A 19,684-nucleotide genomic window follows, 5' to 3' on the forward strand; every position below is an offset into this window, starting at 1 on the left:
TTATTCAAAATAAAAAAGGGACATGTGGTGTGTTCACATTTCTCTATCCCAATAAAGTTATGCATTCTTTACTTGTTACAATGGTTTCATATTGTTATGTGGAATGCATTTACCTCACTTGGAATGTACATATCTAATAAGTTTGAACTGGAGGGTGGAGAAGTGGTTGGAGTTGGTTTGAGCAGGACGTACTTTTGGGCACCAGTGGGCCATTGTATGGAACTTGAATAAACCTTTTTTATTTCTTGGTTACCTACTCCTTCGCCTCTTTACAATAATCTTTGTTTTCGGTCTAAGTTAAGTGTAAGCTCGTGCATTGTTAAGGGGATCGTTACTATCGTAACAGCTTGTTATATGTTAAAAAAAATATCAAGCGCTGATAGCTAAATATTCTATTGTAATGGGAAATTTTAATGTTAAATGACAAGGTTGTAATTCCTAATTGACTCAGCAGATGGTGGCAGGTGACTATGGTTTCTACCAAAATTCAGCTTTTTAATTCACTGCTGGTGACTGTGTAAAGGGATCATCAGTTCCAATGATTTGGTTCTATTCTAATCAGTCAAAACTGAAAGCTTCGAGTTAGAATACGTTGGAAAAATCGCTAGTGAGGGGGATGGAAATATTTGGAAAATATATCAAAGGACAAAATACAAAGAATGTGGATTATGGAGTCATGGGAAGCATGACTTTTGGATGGAGAAGGTGGGGAGAAGCTCTCTGTAAAACCCCATATCAATGCGGACTTATAACTGCATCCCACACGAACCTATAACGATCTACCTCATTTATGTTTATGTATATAGCTCATGATATAAGTCTAGCCGCAACTTAATATTAACGCAAACTTCACGTGTTATGAATATATATCATCTACCTCATATCTGTTGTTCGTATAACTGTTAATACGTTTGTTAATCCTTTACCTCTGCTATGTTAAGCTCTCTGATACCCACGGGTCTTGTTCGTGCTACACAAAACTTTATAATAAATAAATAAAAAGAAGTGAGCGGGATAGCAACTGATGGGGGGCGGGGTTGGAAGAACAGAAAGGAATTATAGAAAAAGTGTGGTTTTCCAGACTTAACATTGAAAATAAAACTAACAGCAAACAGGAAGAATCATTTCTAATTAAATTTAGTCTCGAATCAAATGAAGCATTTCCATTAGAAAACCACAGATATTCTAGGCAGTTGTATTCAGACCATTTGTTACAACAACATATTTCGGATGTATACTTCTAGCCCCTGATTCCTGACCTTGTTGAATATCCCCAATTGCCAGACTGGAGCGGAGAGTTTTTCTCAGCACAGGACTGGATTTAACGATGGGGGCGCCCAGTGCAAACATCTTTGTTGGTGCTCCCCAGTGACCTCCTTCTCCACAGCTTCCCTCACTACCACCCTCCAACAGTACCCCTAATCTTTCCTTAGCTCCTCTCTCACCGGTTTTTGATTTGTTTTATAGCGCTATTCTTACCAGTGTAGGATGTTAGAGCCCTTTGTTTGCTGTAACACTTAGAACCCTTTACATCACACATACAAAGAAAATGAATTATACTTGTGTAAATCAGTGTTGTAAGTATTACATAAGACAAAGAGGACTTTAAGGTGTAGGAGTCTCTTGTCAGCTATACTGGTAGGCAGTATAAGAGTGCTTCGTCTGGAGAAGCACAAACTCGGGGTTCAAAACGCAACCCTTTGGTTAAGGTTTGCTTTCCTAATAAGAATGTATTTCTACCCAAACAAACCTTTTTTAGCAACATTAGCATAATGAAAGACAGATGAAAAACATAATATTCTAACCTACACCTTGAAGTTTGCATTCATCTCTTGATGGCAATTCACAGCCCTCTGTGCTATATTAGGGTTGTAACTTAGGAACTGCAAGTAACCAAAGGATCTCTCGGACAAAATCAGTAGCCCACTGAGCTATCTACAAAAAGTACAATTCTATGATCTAAATGCAGCAGGCATCTTAACCCTTTCACTACATTATAATGAGTCAAAGTTGCCACTAGGCAACACTGACCTCTATCAGGTACATTAATCTTCAGAGTTATCCTGAAAATTTTCGCAGCACCTGGTGCTTTCACACCCTTAAGATATTTCAAAACACAACACCCCTCCCCAAGCTTGACGCCCTTGCCCTAAAGTCAGCCGTGTCTCAGCAATTCCCTTGGGCGCTGGTAGGTGGTGTCATCGGCTCCATGGCGGGTTTTTCTGCTCTGGTACTGACATCGGGCTGCATATAACTGCCACCTCTGGATGTCAGTTCCTTTCTTTCTGCACCCTCTGATGCAGATCCACAGCTCACTACATTGTTTCTGTTGTTTGACATAACTTTTTCACCTAAATCCTCACAGTGTGCAAGGATTGCCATAATCATAGTTCATTGATCGACCTCACAAGGTCTCTTTGGTGTATGGCTCCTCGCATAACTTGAAATCGGGCAATGGCTTTGCTTAGATGTATCCAAAGGCCATTCAAGACCCCAAGTCTGAGCTCTGCATCACAGAGCATTGTAGTAAAGCACATAATGTCCGGTCTCAGTCTAATTTGAGGACTCATACGTGTGCCTGCTCTCTAGGCCATTCTCGATAAAGGTCTTTGTCCCTCTCCAAGTCGTCAGGTTATTTGAAGTCAAAGAAGAAACATAAGATATTGATGCAAGACTCTCCTTCTTCCGGACCCTTTCGTTAATAGAAGTTATGCGAATGTTAGGGTAACCCACAGTCTCTTGCCCGATCCCTCGCCACAGAACCTATACCTCAGCACGGTCCGATCCAGCCTGAATTCCTGGGTCCATTGGCAATGCCAGGCCAGATCAAGGCCTTAAAAGAGTCTATGTTGCATATATCTGGTATTCTTTTGGCTCCCTCTGGCATGCCTCCAGGCGCCAAGGATCAAGAGTAGGCAGAGGGGAAAGTTCCCTGTAGGCCTCGTTATAGAGAAGAAGGCGGAGAGCTTTTTTGGCTTGTAAAGCTGTTGTCCATTGCTTTAGGAACAGTTCCATTGATTGACCTTTGGCCTTTCTGGAAAGCCCAGCAAGCAAACATTGTTTCTCTGGGATATCCTCTCAGCTTCTTCCAGTCTGCTTTTTAATGTGGGACCAACTCAGTCAGCGCCTAACTGTCATTATCAAGTCCTGTACCTCTGTTTTCAACTAGTCTGCCACCTGTTCCATTCCCCTTGCTCTATAATCCACTTTTCTAAGGTGTCTATATTATTTTGCAGACCTGAACAAGAGTTCTGAATAGCTTGCAGTGTTTGCGCTGAGGGAAGCACTTGTGAACCCTGTTTTACCTATGGTTCGGATTGTTCCTCTGCTGGTCTTTTAGTCCTGACATTGCAGTAAACCAATCAGTTTTGCTTTGTTAAAAGAGTTGCAACCGGCCACCACCTGTGAACCCCGTGCCCGTTCAAGTATGTGAGCCCCATCAAAAGACCTGACCTTCTCATCAGATCCCAAGGGGAACCCTTTGCCTCTGGACCTGGTGTGCCAACAACGTAAGGGACCAAGAGACCCTGACTTGCCTCTACATTTTTGTCCTACCATCAGCAGGGAAGTCAATCTTCCTCTCTGTACCTAATCTGTAAGGCACTTAACTCTTGTTGCGGCCTTCGGGACCCTTTACATTCAGCCACTTCCTGGTGAAGCAGAGTCCCGTCTCCCACCAGGCCGGGGTAAGGCCTGTGCTGGTCTCCATGAAGTCACCTTTGGATAAAGGTGACAGCCAGTACCAACAGCAGCACCTTTAGGCCCATAACTCAGCTCTTGGGTGTTGCTTGTGTCCACCGCCGCCTCACCAAGGGCCCAGTCTCTGTCCTTATTCCTTCAGGTGTTATCTGGCTATTGGGACCGCCCATCCAGAGCACACTCCCCTCCAGGTTTTACCAGGCACAAGGGGAGACACCAGTTCACACTATTGCGGTTCATACTGGAGTCCAGCTCATGTTTAAGCCGTGTCAGTCTTCAGCATCAGTTGCTGCGTGGGACATACATAATTTATGTCCAGGTAGCACCTCCACCACTGTGGAAGTGTCTTTCTGGGCACTGGTGGTTAGTTGCTGTCGATAACAGCGAAGATAAACAAAAGATGCTCAGAAACGAGTGTTGATTTGAATGTTTTTAGTTATCAAAACATGAATTCTTAAATTTTTGGCCTTCAGTTATCGCTTCAAATGAACGTGTTGAAGTATTCCATCATACATCATCATTGTTGTTACATATAGATTCCATCCCTATGCATTTCAAGTGCAGCCGGGTGTTCTCTGTGCAATTATTATTCACAAGCACTTGTTCGCAAATAATTGCACAGAGAACACCCGGCTGCACTTGAATTACGCCACATGTAGCATGTATCGGTGATGGTGGTTGATTGAGTGGCAATTCCCTATGAGTTATTGTGGTTGTTTACATTTGTCATAGATATTCCCCTGACGAAGGCCCAGTGCCGACATTTTCATAATTAAACTTTCGCAGTGCACGATCTTACTCTATTGTCTATATTATACAGACATAATTTAGTCACTTTTTGGCATGGATATGCTCAGCATGTTAAAGCATGAGGGATGCTGGTGCTTTGCTCTAACATGTTCATACTGATCCATGCTTTTTCCCCTCCTACCAGCTTTCCCTTTTTCAAAGGGAAGCATTTTATGTTTCAATATTACCTGGAAGATTATGGTATGGGATCACAGACCTTTTGTGATTGGGCGCCACAGTATACCAGTTGGGGTTACCGCTGTGCCAGATGCATAATCGGGCCCTATGTGTCATAAATAATCTGAAAGAAACAGGTTAGTGTTAGATTCCTTACCTTAGAATTTCCCCAGGCGTCAGACTGGATCCGGAATGTTTTGCGTAGCAGTACCCCTCCGCGTCTGTCGTCTTAGACGCTGCCCTCGCGCACTGATGTCAGTTCTTCTTTTTTCCGCGCCAGCAAGTGCAGATCCGGGAAGAGCAGTACTCCTAGTCAATTTTTGTCTAAACTTTTTCGATCTCTTTTGGATCTTCTCGAGTCGATAATCGACTCCAGTGCCGATAGGGATTACCGGGTTTAAACCCTGCGACGACTGTAACCGCATGATGTCGGTTACCGACCCCCACTGTCGGTGCCTTTACTTCCTCGGGGCCGACCACGATGACAAGTCGTGCCCCGACTGCCGGGCCTTGACGTCGAAGGCTAGGCAGGAGCGGTCCCATAAGCACCTCGAGATCCGGCAGTCGGCCCGCACCGCTCAAGGTCCCGGTCCAGGAGGAGGTCGAGGGACCGGTCGCGGGTCACGGTCATCACAGCTCGGCGAGTCGACACCACTCGTCGGGCTCCAAGTCCTCAGGTAAGTCGAGGCACATGAAGTCGAAGAAGCAACATTGCTCTTCTGACTCCCCCCGATGCTCGCGCGACGCGGCTGTGGGTTCGGGCGACACGCCCACTCGGCTCCGCCGGAGCCGCAAGCGCCGCGTCCAGCTCCACACCCGCCGGTCCCTGGCCTGCACGCAACGCCGGAGGAGATCAGCGCCTTCCTCACGGCCTTCCCTCCCAGAGGGTCCGTCTCGGAGCCCAAGTGGGCCGGCAGCTCGGGCCCCGGCGCCGTTGGGTGCTTCAGCCCCGGCGCCCTCGACGACTCCGGTCCCGACACCGCAGGGCTCCTCAGGATCCAGGCCTGGATCCGTGAAGACGCCGGTCAACCTTACGACCCCTCCGCCGGCTCTGTCACCAAGGGTGTCGCCCCCGACGCCGATCGATGACCCCTTCACCGACAACCCGGCTCCATCATTTATTCCTGACCTTCAGGAGATGGATGACGAGGGGGATTGGGAGGGGTCAGAGGATCCTCTGGCACTGCAGTGCCAGTTGAGCCAGGACTAGGCAGACGAACTGGGGGAGCCCAGTGGTCTGGACACTTCGCCCAACACTGGATTTGTCTCCCCTCCTATCGTGGCTACGGAGGAGGGGGCTGCTTACAGCGTGGTGTTGACTAGGGCAGCCAAGGCCTTGGCTCTTGAGCTCCCAGTTGTGGCCATGAGGACTGACCTCCTCACTGAGGTGCTCAAACCGCAGGCAAGCTCCTCGGAGCCTCTCCTGCTGTTTAACGAAGCCCCTCACTGACGTTCTGTTGGGCGCCTGGTCCAAGCCCTCTACAGGCCTCCCTGTAGATCGGAACGTGGCCCGACGCCACTGCCCGGCTCCGGGCGACCCCAGCTTCCTGTCCCTTCACCCACCCCTGAGACCCTGGTGATCCAGGCCTCAACCTCCCAGACCGCATTCCCGACCGCCCCTGCGGATCGGGAATACGAAAGGTACGATCTGTTCGGAAATAAACTGTTCTCCTCACTGAGTTTGGGGTTGCGGTCTGTCAATACCATCTGCCTTTTGGGCCGTTACTCCCACTCTCTGTGGGACACGGTTGCGGAAGTGCTGCCGCAGTGCCCGGCGGAGGTCCAGGCAAAGCTTACCCAAGCCCTAGCAGATGGATGGGATGCAGCACGCTATTCCATTTGGTGTGGTCTGGATACCATGTACTCGCTCGGCAGGGCGCTTGCAACGACGGTGGCGGTTCGCCACCACACCTGGCTGAGGTCCGCCAACTTTTCGGGGGATGTCCAAGCCTCCCTTATGGACATGCCCTTTGATGGCCGTCGCCTCTTTGGCGACAAAGTGGACAGTGCGCTGGAGCATTTCAAGGACTCCAGGGCTACGGCCAAGTCCTTGGGCCTCAGCCAACGCCAGCAAACCTCCGCCTTTCGTCCCTTTCGTGGCCAAGGAAGGGGCGCCCCCACACGTCCAGCTAGCCACAGACCGCAGAACCAACCTCAATGCGGACGTGGTAACCGCCGTGGCGTGAAGGGGGACACCAGCAAGGTCAGTCCACACCCGCCCCAGCAGCATCTGCCTCAAAATCCTCCTAGTCCGAATTTTCAGGCCCATTAGACGCCAGTGGGGGGCAGGGTTCGCCATCACCTCCTTCACTGGCGCTCCATCACATTGGACAGGTGGGTGCTGCAAATTGTCCGAAGGTGCTACTCCCTCCCCTTCGAGGCGACCCCTCCAGCCATGCCACCGCAGTACCACCACATGTCGGGGATCACTTGCGACTTCTACAGGAGGAAGTTACGGCCCTCTTGGCCAAGGGGGCCGTCAAGCTGCATTCCTGGGCCAGAAGTAGGACGGGGCTGCTATTCCCACTACTTTCTGGTACCCAAGAAGGGCAAAGGAGGCCTACGCCCTATCTTGGACCTACGGAGCGTCAACGGTTTCCTCCGGAAGGAGAAGTTCAAGATGCTGACTTTGGCTCAGGTCCTAGCTGCCCTGGACCCAGAAGACTGGATGGTAGCGTTGGACTTGCAGGACGCATATTTCCACATCCCCGTCCTGCCTGCCCACCGGCGTTACCTGCAGTTCACGGTAGGCCACAAGTATTTTCAGTTTACCGTGCTCCCCTTCGGCCTTACCAGCGCCCCACGGATGTTCACGAAAGTGATGGCGGTGGTCGCAGCTCATCTGCGCAGATTAGGGGTTTCAGTCTTCCCCTATCTCTACGATTGGTTGTTAAAGGCGGGCTCGACCCAGACAGTCGTCTCCCACCTCCAGACTACGGCTGACCTCCTGCACTCGCTGGGCTTCTCCATCAACGTGCCGAAGTCACACCTGTGCCCCTCTCAAAAGATCCTTTTCATCGGAGCGGTTCTGGAATCAGCGCAGTTTCGGGTTTATCCCCCCGAACAGTGGGTTCGGGATATTCAGGCTCTGATTCCGATCTTTCAGCCTTTATCCCGGGTCTCGGTCAGGTTGATGCTGCGGCTCCTGGGGCTGATGGCCTCCTGCATCCTTCTGGTGCATCAGGCCAGGTGGCGGATGCGGGCTCTGCAGTGGGACCTGAAGTTCCTGTGGGCACAGCATCAGGGCAACCTGTCCGACTCAGAGGGCACTGCAAGACAGTTGCAGTGGTGGCTCACAAACCACGATTGGGTCAGCGGCAGATCTCTCTCCCTACCCTAACCGGAGCATGTAGTGGTGGCGGATGCGTCCCTCCTGGGATGGGGGGCCACATGGGAGAGAGGGAGATCAGAGGCCTCTGGTCTCCAGCTGAGTTCCAGCTCCACATCAACCTTCTGGAGCTGCGGGCGATCCGGCTTGCACTGAAGGCATTCCTTCCCTCTGTCCGGGGAAGTGTAGTGCAGGTGTTCACGGACAACACCACCGCCATGTGGTACTGCAACAAACATGGCGGGGTGGGGTCGTGGACCCTTTGTCAGGAGGCTCTGCGCCTCTGGACATGGCTGGAACACCAGGGCGTCACCCTGGTGGTTCAACACCTGGCAGGTTCCCTGAACGCCAGGGCGGACAAACTCAGCCGCCGGTGCATGATGGATCACGAATGGTGTCTGAACTCGGACGTGGCGCAAGGCCTCTTTCAGCAGTGGGGAGAGCCTTGGTTAGATCTATTCGCCACCGAAGAGAACGCGCAATGTCATCAGTTCTGCGCGTTGGAATTTCCAAGGCGGCACTCGCTCGGAGACGCTTTTCGTCGTGAGTGGAGTTGCGCTCTGTTGTACGCCTTTCCGCCTATACCACTTCTGCCCAGAGTGCTGAAGAAGATCAGGCGCGACCGGGCCCAAGTCATCCTTGTGGCTCCGGACTGGGCACGAAGGAACTGGTATCCCGAGCTACTTAGCATGTCAGTCGATCCCCCGATTCGTCTGCCTCTTCAGGAGGACCTTCTGTCGCAGCAGCAAGGGACGGTCCTCCACCCAAACCTGTCCAGCCTCCACCTCCATGTGTGGAGATTGAGTGGCGGCAGTTGAGGCCATTTGACTTGCCTCCTGAAGTCTGTGATGTCATTCTGGCAGCCAGGCGTCCCTCCACGAAATCGGTATAAGCCTGTAGGTGGAACAAATGTATGGCATGGGACACAGCAAAGGCTGTGGATCCTCTCTCTGCCCCCCCCTTCAGGGCTCTGCTCTGGGCACTCTTAAGGGCTACCTCTCTGCCATTTATGCCTTCTTGAGGCTTCCTGATCAGCCTTCTCTTTTCAAGTCCCCTGTTGTAAATAGATTCTTGAAAGGCATCTCGCACGTTTCCTCCTGTTCCTTTCGTGATGCCTAAGTGGGACTTGAACCTTGTTCTAACCTATTTGATATGCGCTCCTTTCGAGCCGCTTCACTATTGCCCTCTACCTCTTCTGACTCTTAAGACTGCATTCCTGGTTGCCAGGAGAGTGAGTGAGCTCCAGGCTCTTTCTTCTAAGCCTCCTTTCCTTTCTGTCCATCCGGACAAAGTTATCTTGAAAACTCGTCCCTCTTTCCTGCCCAAAGTGGTCACAGCTTTTCATATCGGGCAGTCCATCACCTTGCCCACCATCTTTCCGCCTCCGCATTCCTCGAAGGAGGAAGAGAGGCTCCACCGTCTGGACCCAAAACGTTTGCTTTCCTTTTATCTAGAACGCACACGCCAGTTCCGGGTTGATGACCAGCTCTTTGTTGGTTACGTGGGTGCGAAGAAGGGACAGGCGGTGCACAAACGGACCATCTCTCGATAGGTCGTGTTGTGCATCGAGGTCTGTTACTCCTTGGCTAGAAAGGAGCCCCCTGTTGGGCTGAGGGCCCATTCCACTCGGGTCATGGCGGCTACAACTGCCCTGGGTCGGGGAGTCCCCTTGCACGACATCTGTCAGGCAGCTACATGGGCCTCGCTTCACACGTTTGCTAGACACTACTGCCTGGACAGCCAAGTCCGGAGAGATGGCTTTTTTGGCCGTTCCGTTCTCCAGGACTTTCTGGTGTGATCTTGGTTCACAGACCCACCTCCGGGGTTGGTATTGCTGGGGTATCTATTCTAAGGTAAGGAATCTAACACTAACCTGTTTCTTTCAGATGCACAAGTTACTTACCTTCGGTAAGTGTTAGGTTCCTTACCGCCCCACCCATCCTCCCCGTTCTGCGAACCGACATCTAGGGTTAAGGACATCTCTTTCAGCGCCCTAGTTTCATGGCACCAGTGTTGGTCTCTGTCATGGCTCTGCGTTCCTGGTGCGGAAAACTATGTACAAGAACTGATGTCAGCGCGCGAGGGCGGCGTGTATGTACTCCGACGACGTCATCCCGGCGACCACGACGACGGACGCGGAGCCGCAGACGACGCCTACCGATGCACAGGGGTACTGCTACGCAAAACTTTCCGGATCCAGTCTGACGCCTGGGGATATTCTAAGGTAAGGAATCTAACACTAACTACTGTTTCTTACAGATATATCGTTACCGCAGGTAAGTAACTTGTGCATTTATTCAGAAGTGGGCAGGGCCTGGCTACAAAGTTTCTATCTACTCTGGTGTCCTCTTTAATAAGTTGAAGGCACTGCTTGCTACTGTAATGTATTGCATGATGAGCATCACATGATGAAAAATGAAAAGCTATGTAACTATAAACACAGTTTTCTTTCACCAGTTTTATCATATTCATATCCACGGCCCCCTTCCATACATGCAAGCAGACACACAATTGCTGTCTTTCTTGAAGCTTGAATTGCAACTCCTAACTTTGACTTCAGTTTAGAACTAAAATGGCTACTATCTGAGATGGTATCCGTGGGAAACCTCTAACTGGGGCGGACACCTATTGCCTTAATGTGATAGAGGTTCTGTTTTATTTTGCTTAAAAAAAAGCTAAATGTTTTGATTATTGTTTTTTGGTCTAGGTTCATAGTGCATCTGTTTGCAAGACGTGTTGGTACCCATTCTTTTGAATTAGGCTTGGCTCTTCACAATGCTGTATTGCTCTCTCACCTATTGGCTTTTTGGCATATCATTCCGCCTCCTGTGGTGTGCTGTCTCTGTAATACATACAGGACTATTTTACATTCCAGAAGTACTCAATCATCCCAAATTAAATTCCTTATCTCAAAGGTGCATTGTACACAGACAGCAACCATTTTTTTGTTGTTGTACTGAAACAGACTGTAAATGTTTTATTCAAGGCCTGATTTAGAGTTCTGCTGACAGGGTTTACTCCGTCTGGGTGACAGAGTAAACTACTTTGTTGCTCGATGGATTACCAGCAGTTCAGTATGTTAAATGTGCAAGGTTTCGACCTTTTGTTATCTCTCATAGGGACATGTTGTTATGCCAGTGGTAAGTCTGGTTTATAGGGACGCTCTGGTCTTTACTCATTAATCAGCGTAGTATGTCCTCACTGCTCTTGTGGTGTGCATATTTATTATGGTGCTGATGGATTCAGGGCCTATACTTTGTATTCTTTTGAAGACACGTTCATTGAAGTCCTTTTGGAATATGTGTTTTTGGTGCAGGTTGTTTCTCTTTCTGAGCGGACTGCATATCTACATTTTTATTTATTGTGCTTCACTTTTGGGAAAATTGTGCGAGTAAACTCGGAGTTTATGGTGTATTCTTTGGAAGACATAAGTTAGTGGCCTTCTCTATGGGAGAGGATAGTTAATTCGTTTGTTAATTCCTAGAACATGATGGGGAGAACTTTGTATCTTACACTGTGTGATAGGTAGTGTCGGACACAATCTGATGTGGAGACTTCTAGTTGCAGTTTCCTTACCTGTTTTCAGTCATACTGTTTATGGTTGGAGTTTGTAGGGTTTAAAAGAAGCTCTTCTTGTTAGTCTACCGCAGTGCTTTTTGCATCTGTCTGTAGGTTATATATTACCTGTCTTTTTGAGTATGTATCTATTTTCTCTATGTTTTAAAAGTCCTTGGTCCTATGGCCATACCACCCTGAAAGCACCGGATCTCGTCTGATCTCAAAAGTTAAAAGCAGGGTCAGGCCTGGTTAGTATATGGATGGAAGACCGCTTAGGAATACCATGTGCTGTAGACTTTTTATCTTTAGAAATCCTGGCTGTTACTTCTTACGGGGGACTTGTGATCAAATTGTGTTTTGTATCACAATAGTTGTTGCATGTGCTTGTGCTCTCCATGCCACTGGAGTCAAGCTATCCTGGCTGATATGGGGTGAAACCCTGAAACCAGTTCTAGGATGCTTGTTTCCAGTCCAGGGAGGACCTGGCCTGGAAGTTCAGGCTGGACTGTTCCCATTGGGCACAGGGGCAACACTGATTTGCATGTGGCTGGGTTTAAGCTGGTATGGCATGGTGAGCAAATAAAACTATGGATTTAGGCCCAAATCTCTGAACTGGGGTGAATGTATGACATTGTTCTGCATTCTGTCCATCAATTGTTCTTTTTGCGTTTGTCACCCCAAGTAGGATTGGTATGCCCAGACGTGGGTCCTGTGCTCCCCATGCCACTGGAGTCAAGCTATCCTGGTTGATGAAGGGTGACTCCACAAAACTGGTTCTAGGATGCTTGTTTCCAGTCCATGGAGGACCTGGCCTGGCAGTTCGGGCTAGACTGTTCCCATTGGGCACAGGGTCAAGACTGATTTGCATATGGCTGGGTTCAATGTGGAATGTCATGGTGAGCAAAAAAACTATGGATTTAGGCCCAGATGTCTGAACTGGGGTGAATGTATGACATTGTTCTGCATTCTCTCCATCAATTATGCTTTTTGCATGCGCTTGTTGCTAACAAGGATTCATTTTATATATTATTTCCTTTTAATGTTTCATCTTTTCCTTATTTAGTGTTTTAATACTACACTAATAGGTGTGTTCTCTTTTCTTCTTTCGCTTGCCTTGGAATTTTCAGTGTGCCCACAGCTCCGAGTCACGTTCAGACTTTCGGACCATGACACTGAAAGCCATGCAGGTGCAGGCTTTGTAAATACATGTGGTCCTGCAGTAAATGTGGGCCAGCAATGCTCTATGTGTTGTCACACCACTCGGAGTCTGCTGTGACACAATTTTATATACATTATGTATATGTTAAGGTTATACACATTTGTGGCAAAACCTTTTTACAACTGGCATCATTGATGAAGATCAATATTAAATTCATACCTATTCGTGTCATTTTAGTCTCTCTTCAGTGCATAATGTAACCTTCGAGTGGTCATTTTGTTCAAACAAAATTCTCTATACCATTGAGGTAGTATTGGTCATCTTGCTTTTGGTGTTTATTCATCTTGGTATAAGGGAATGACTTCTGAGAGTCCTTCTTTTGGATTTTATCAGGGCAGCTTTTTTCTCTGATATATTCTTGGTTTTTGTGAAGAATTTGGATTACTGGACTTTTGTCTTGCACTCGGTCCTTTTGGCCAACAAGTTCTTTTTCCCTTTGGGGATAGAGGATGATGTCTGTAAAACTGACAGGTGCTTCTTTAGGGGTTTTTCGCCTTTCCCTTCAAGGGCCGATTCTCTCGGGCTTGTAGGGTTGTTTTTTATTTATTTGTTCTGTGACAGTGATCATGGAATCTGTTAAGAGCCAGATTCTTGTTCTGCTGTTCCTACGTACATTTGGTCGGTTGTGAGTTGTGACCGTCTGGTTCTCTTTGAGAACTTTTGTAGGAATAGTTTGCAGACCCTTCTCCAGTGAGGTATAGCTATGGTATTTAATTCAAAAGTTAAGGAATCTGCAGCTAGATGTTTGTATCAGATGTAAAGGTTATTTACCTTTGGTAAGTTAATATCTGGTACAGACACAGTCTAGCCGCAGATTCATTAACTCCCTGCCCATACTAACCACTCTGTGAATGACCTATGAGTGAAGGGTTATACCCTTTATCAGTATTGGTAATATATATACCGGCGACCACTATCAACATAGATTTTGTTGAGAAGTTGCCATTTCCAAATGTGGATGGTCGGTATGGTGGGGGGTGTTTTCTCTTTCACACTGGATTGCAGACCAGCAGGCAGTATTGATTTATTTGTTCTTTCTTTGAAAGCCTTTGTTTGGTATCATCATACCTTGAATTGGCATTATCAATGTGTCACTTAATGGTGTGATTCAACAAACAGCTTGATGTTGTTTTTATAGGTTTCGTTCGCTGTTACCTTGCCACTCATTACCATTGATGAATAGTCTATGGAGTGTAAGTTTTTCTTCCTTTACATGATGGTTATTCACCAGGGTACAGGGTTTCACGTAAACCTGTGCTTTGTTGATTCTTTTGGGGTTGTCTTCAAAATCCATGTCGGTATTAACATACCATTTGGTGTTTTTTCTTTATTAATGTTTCAAAGATTTTTTAAATCTTTTTGGCACACTGTTTCCGTGGCCAGTTTCCATAGTGGCTCAGCGTGGAAGGTTTCACAGAAGAAACTGATGTCTGCGTGCCGGAGGTGACTTATATAGCTCCACTGACATCATGACCAGAGTCTACGTCATCACAGAGCTGTACTACTCCGTCCCCCGGCACGCAGAAGTACTGCTGAAAAATGTCTGGATCCAGACTGGCGCCTGGGGAGGATTCAAAAGTTAATGAATCTACAGCTAGACTATGTCTCTACTAGATATTACGTTACCGAAGGTAAGTAACTTTTACTTCAAGGTCAATGGAAATCCCAGAAGGTAGACAACTCTGGTTATGTGGCATCACTCATATTCTCTAAGTCAGTGGACACGCAGAGCTTCAAACTAGTATCACACCTTTCATCCTATACCTTCCCTCTTATGCTGCCTTTTGCAAAGTCTCTGGTTTGGATACCATTTTTGAAACTGATGCCTATTTTAATGCCACTCTGCTTGAGTCTTTATGCCTAAAATGTGTGTGAGTCTTTTACGATTGTCGGCATTGGGGTGTTAATTTTAAAAACCTGGTCAGCATCACCGCATTAGATACCATCATGCACGGCATCACTAATATTAATAACCTGGAATGTAAGAGGCCTTCAAAATCCACAAAACATTTGCATGGTCCTGGCATACCTAGATCGACATAAAGTAAACGTTGCTTGTCTGCAAGAAACACACCTCACAGAGAGGAGTATAGAAGCAAGGTGGTTCTCTTATCATATGGCATCTTCCTATTCTACCTATGCCAGAGGCGTGATGCTCCTTGTCCGACGCGGCACCCCCTTCACACTTATTAATTTCATCAAGGATGATCAGGGGCGATACGTTATAGTCCAGGGCAACTTTGGAGGTACTGCTTTAACAATAGTCACAACATACGGCCCGAACACTGATGATCCGCTGTTTGTTGCTCACATATGGGCAAAGTTGTGTGATTTACCATCCACAGCCATAATATGGGGGTGGGGGTTTAACACATGCTTAGATCCTGCTCTGGATAGGTCCACAGGCAATGAACGATATGGGAGACAATCAGCAAAGACGCTCAGAGAATGTATGGCAGAATGCGCAATTATTGATTTATGGCGTTTGAGACACCCAGGTCGCAGGGAGGGCACTTGCACATCCACAGCGCATAATACGTGGTCAAGAATAGACTACTGGCTAGCTACACAAGACGTTAGCACATGGACGACATTGATATATCACATGCCCAAGACACTGTCAGACCATGCACCTGACCGTCTAGCGCTTGCCATCCCTACCCAAAATCCTCGTCAGTTCACTTGCCGTCTGCAACGGGGCGCACTCTTTGTCCAGGTATTTTGCTCTGAGCTACATCAGGCTATAGTAGAATACTTTGATCTGAATGCAGGATCTGTCAGTAGCGCAAAAACATTATGGGAGGCCTTTAAGGTTACACTCAGGGGTCATTGTATTGGCAAGCATGCAGGCATCTTGAAAGACATCCAACAGCAATTGTCTATGACAGAAAGGGATATTCAACAGCTAGAGACGGAATTTGAGGCCACCCAGAACCCCAAGATACTAGCGGACATCATGCAGAAAGTTGACACCTATTATGGATTCGCAGATGATGAGATTAAATATATCTCACGCAGGCACACTGCATGAAATTATGGTGAGGGAGAAGACCAGAACGGGCACTCTCACACAAAATACAACCTGCACATCAGTCTGCATATATAACACAAATAACAAACATGCAAGGCCAACTTACACATGACACCCCATCGATTTTAGATCACTTTGCAGAATATTATACCCCCTCTACTCTACACAAACGACTGTGTCCCCACCTGAAATCTGCCATTATTTGGACAACATTGCTTTAGCGTGGCTGTCCGATGATCATCATGAATATTTTTGCCATCACATCAAGGAAGATGAGATAAAAGAGGCGATTAACTCCCTCCCCAATAATAAAGCTCCCGGTATGGATGGACTCCCTGGGGAATTCTACAAAGAATTTTGAGACTTGCTAATCCCGCAAGATGTACGAAGAGGCCTACGAGGATGGGATGCTCCTGGCCTCGTTGAGAGAGGCGCTATTAATTACTCTTCCCAAACCAGACAAGGACTCAGCTAAGTGCGACTCCTATTGCCCACTGTCTTTAATCAATATAGACGCTAACATTTGGGTTTCCCAGCACCTTTTTTGCGTTGGATTGCGCTTTTGTACACCGAACCCAGTGCGCGCATTAGAATAAACAGGAATGCATCTGACCCGATTAATGTAAATCGCGGAACCAGACAGGGGTGCCCACTTTCGCTGCTCCTCTTTACATTAGCACTGGAACCATTAGCCTGTAAAATTCACCAAAAGCACCCTGAATCCGCTCTCCAGTTCCAACTTCGCCCAGTCGGCATATCATTATATGCCGATGATATGGTTCTCTACTCCTGCTATCCGGACACAAGTTTAAACCCACTCATTAGGGAGTACATTAGGTTGGAACGCTACTCAGGACTCAGTATCAACTGGGACAAATTGGTGGTCATACCACTCACACTAGCTACAACACTGCCAAACTGTGAATTCTGCTACAATGGCGGACTGAACCGGTGAAATACCTTAGTGTATGGATACACCGGAATGCAGAGACGGTGGTTCGTGAGAACTATGGCAGAGCAATAACAAAATTAGAAGAACAGGTAGACCGGTGGTTCAAACTGCCTTTGTTCCTGGCGAATAGGATAGCCATACAAAAGATGGTGATCTTGCCAAGATTTTTTTACTTATTTATGAACATTCCGATCTGGCGTACACAAGCGCTGTTTTCTAAATTGCACTAAGCAATGCAGCGACAACATGGGCCAGAAAACAGGCGGGAGTTGGATGGAACATTTTAACCAAACCATATTATAAAGGGGGCTTTGAAGCACCAGATCTCCAATTATATTTTTACTGCGCCCAGGCACAACATGCCCATTACTGGCTACATCCACACACACATATACCGCATATTGCAGTGGAACATGAGAGGGCATTACCGCTTCCATTATTCACTTATATATCTAACCCAAAGGGGCACACCCGAGGGATGAAATACACTCTGTAACTTGCACATCACGAGCATGGTATACGTTAGCACAACGTGCACAGAAAATTCCCAGTATATGCTCCGGCGATGCCCATCGCCCACCATCCACGAATAACAGTCACACAAGAGAAGAATATGCTACATACACTGGGGGAAATGGGCTTACCTACTATGAGTTATATTTTCCCACACAACCAATTTATTCCACAAGATGACCCGTCCCTCAGTATACACTGCGCGCCAATGAAGATCTTTGCATATCTGGCTGCGTATGGCAGTCAGAGAGCTATATTCATCGTTCCCAGATGAACCACCATAGCTTAGCGCATTGCAAATCCTGCTAACAGCACCTACACGCCAACGATTGGTAACACTCCTGTATAATGCATCACAGGGGGAACAGAGTCAAGCACATAATAGATCGGTTCAGAGATGGGAAGAGGCTGTTGGTAACCCTATAGACAAGAAAGACTGGGATTATAGTTGTACACAAATGCAGCTGCTAACATCAAATTGCAATCTGCACATTATTCATTATAAATTCCTACATCAAACATATTATACTCTCGCAAAATTATATAAATATGGACTTAAACCGGACAATAAGTGTCATAGATGCGGCGCTCCTAATGCGAACGTTCTACACATGGCATGGGAATGTTCCCAGCTCCAATCCTACTGGCAGGAAGTTACTAGCACTCTTACAGCTATGCTATCTGAGCAGATATCAAATGCCCCACTGTTCTGTTTGTTGGGACTCTATAAGAATCGGCTGGCTAGAAGATGAAAGCTTCTGGCGGTGGCATTATTAATAGCTAAACACCGAGTTGCACTACCATGGGGTAGGAGGCGCCCACGATGATACAAAGACTGGATAACAGATATGACCTACTGCAAAGAGACACTGGAAACATATGCAGAAGAAACACCACAGGCCTCTAGACCTAGAGATTTCTGGGAACCTTTTGTACAATACCTGAGGTCCACAGAAGATGTTGATTGAACTGATGCAACAGTGTATGGATAATGCTTGACTAGCATAGGGGATGTTTTGTGGCAAAATTAAGGTTGGTAAGAAATATATACAGGCGACAAGCACTGAACCTAGTAATGGGTGAACACTGTATGAATATTATACTGTATAATCTATGAATAGATATGAATATAAGACCTCTGTGACACGCAATTGTATGTACCAAATAACGTCCCGCTGTGTAACTATTTTTTTTTCCTTCTCTGCTGACCAGAATAAATATGTTTTACCATCTGGCTCGTTGACTCAATGATGCAGTTGCAGTAAATGAGTAAATGAATAATGTGATGGAATATCCATGAGGCACATGGATGACCATGTGCTGCTATCTTGACGACTTATGTTTTTAAAGGGGATAAATTGAGTTGTCACTTTTTAACATGGTCTCAAAAATACCTGGCTTGATTACCTTGTAGAAAAAGCGTCAGATTTGTTTCTATTTACTGATTGTCATTTGCTTTCCCTTCCAGATTATAGTTTTTGAAGAGTTTGAAGGGAGTAGAACCCTGCATAGTGTGGACTTGCCCTCACTAGGGAGGCCGCTTTACGTGCAGTGACTAAACTGTGAGAAGTCGCCCAATTGCACAATGAGAAGCTGCTCCTTGATGTCTACAAGGCTCGAGTGCAGTACCAGCAAACTCTACGTGAGACTAGTTAAGGGTCTTACATTCCCATGATGGAGGGTTCGTACTGGTGCATGAGGAGAATGAAGCCCTTCATCAGGACCTGTACAGAGCCATGTTCAAATGTCATTACTGGATATACAGTTCAAGGAGGCTTGCAGGTTTCAGCACAGCAAAAAGGGACCTTGACAAACCAGCTTGCTTTTCCTGAGCCAGAGGTGCCTACACCAGTTGTGTATGTTTTTGGGTTTGAAGGAGAATATTTTTTTATACAGCTGCTTGGTAAAAGTGAGACTATTTTTTGGTCTGCACATAAACGTCTTGTTTGAATGTTTATTCTGTTTAAATCTGCGTTGTAAAATGTTGTGGAATTTTTCATCATCAACATATAAGCCCCTGATAATGTTGGAATTCATGTGTGCACTCCTTTGTGCCTAGTGTGACTGGGCACATCGTGGGATACCGCACACTATTACGATTTCGATTGTTAGTTTGTATATGAGCTCGGACTTTATTTTGTACTCATTGAAGTTAATATTTCTATTTACATCCGTTCTCTTGTGTCTTTATTTCAAATTCAGCAAATCACTCCTGCACATATCTGGGGCACATTGTATAGTCCTTAACCTTCATTAAAAGTTTCAAACCATTTGTATTTTCTATCAGGTAAAAGCTTGCTTTTCATTGGCAAATGTCCACTACAAGGTTGCATCACGCTCCACACCAATACTGTCTGTTTCAGGAGTTACACTCTCCCTTTGGGGTTTCGCGCGAGCAAGCAAGTTCATGAAAACGAG

The 19,684-nt window shown here is 46.8% G+C and overlaps 1 protein-coding gene and 1 pseudogene across 1 annotated transcript in view; both read left to right on the forward strand.

Annotated features, from left to right (window-relative positions):
* Positions 1–19,434, forward strand: part of GLB1L2 (galactosidase beta 1 like 2) — a 949,835-nt gene extending 930,401 nt beyond the window's left edge. The window contains exon 19 of the mRNA XM_078681819.1: positions 18,735–19,434. Coding sequence (XP_078537945.1) covers positions 18,735–18,821 — 87 coding nt within the window. The 3' untranslated portion in view covers positions 18,822–19,434. The remainder of the gene's footprint in view (positions 1–18,734) is intronic.
* LOC144825505 (5S ribosomal RNA) lies at positions 11,728–11,848 on the forward strand (annotated as a pseudogene).
* Positions 19,435–19,684: the final 250 nt, after the last annotated feature.

Source organism: Lissotriton helveticus, chromosome 3_1 (genome assembly GCF_964261635.1).
Source record: "Lissotriton helveticus chromosome 3_1, aLisHel1.1, whole genome shotgun sequence".
Classification (NCBI taxonomy): domain Eukaryota; kingdom Metazoa; phylum Chordata; class Amphibia; order Caudata; family Salamandridae; genus Lissotriton; species Lissotriton helveticus.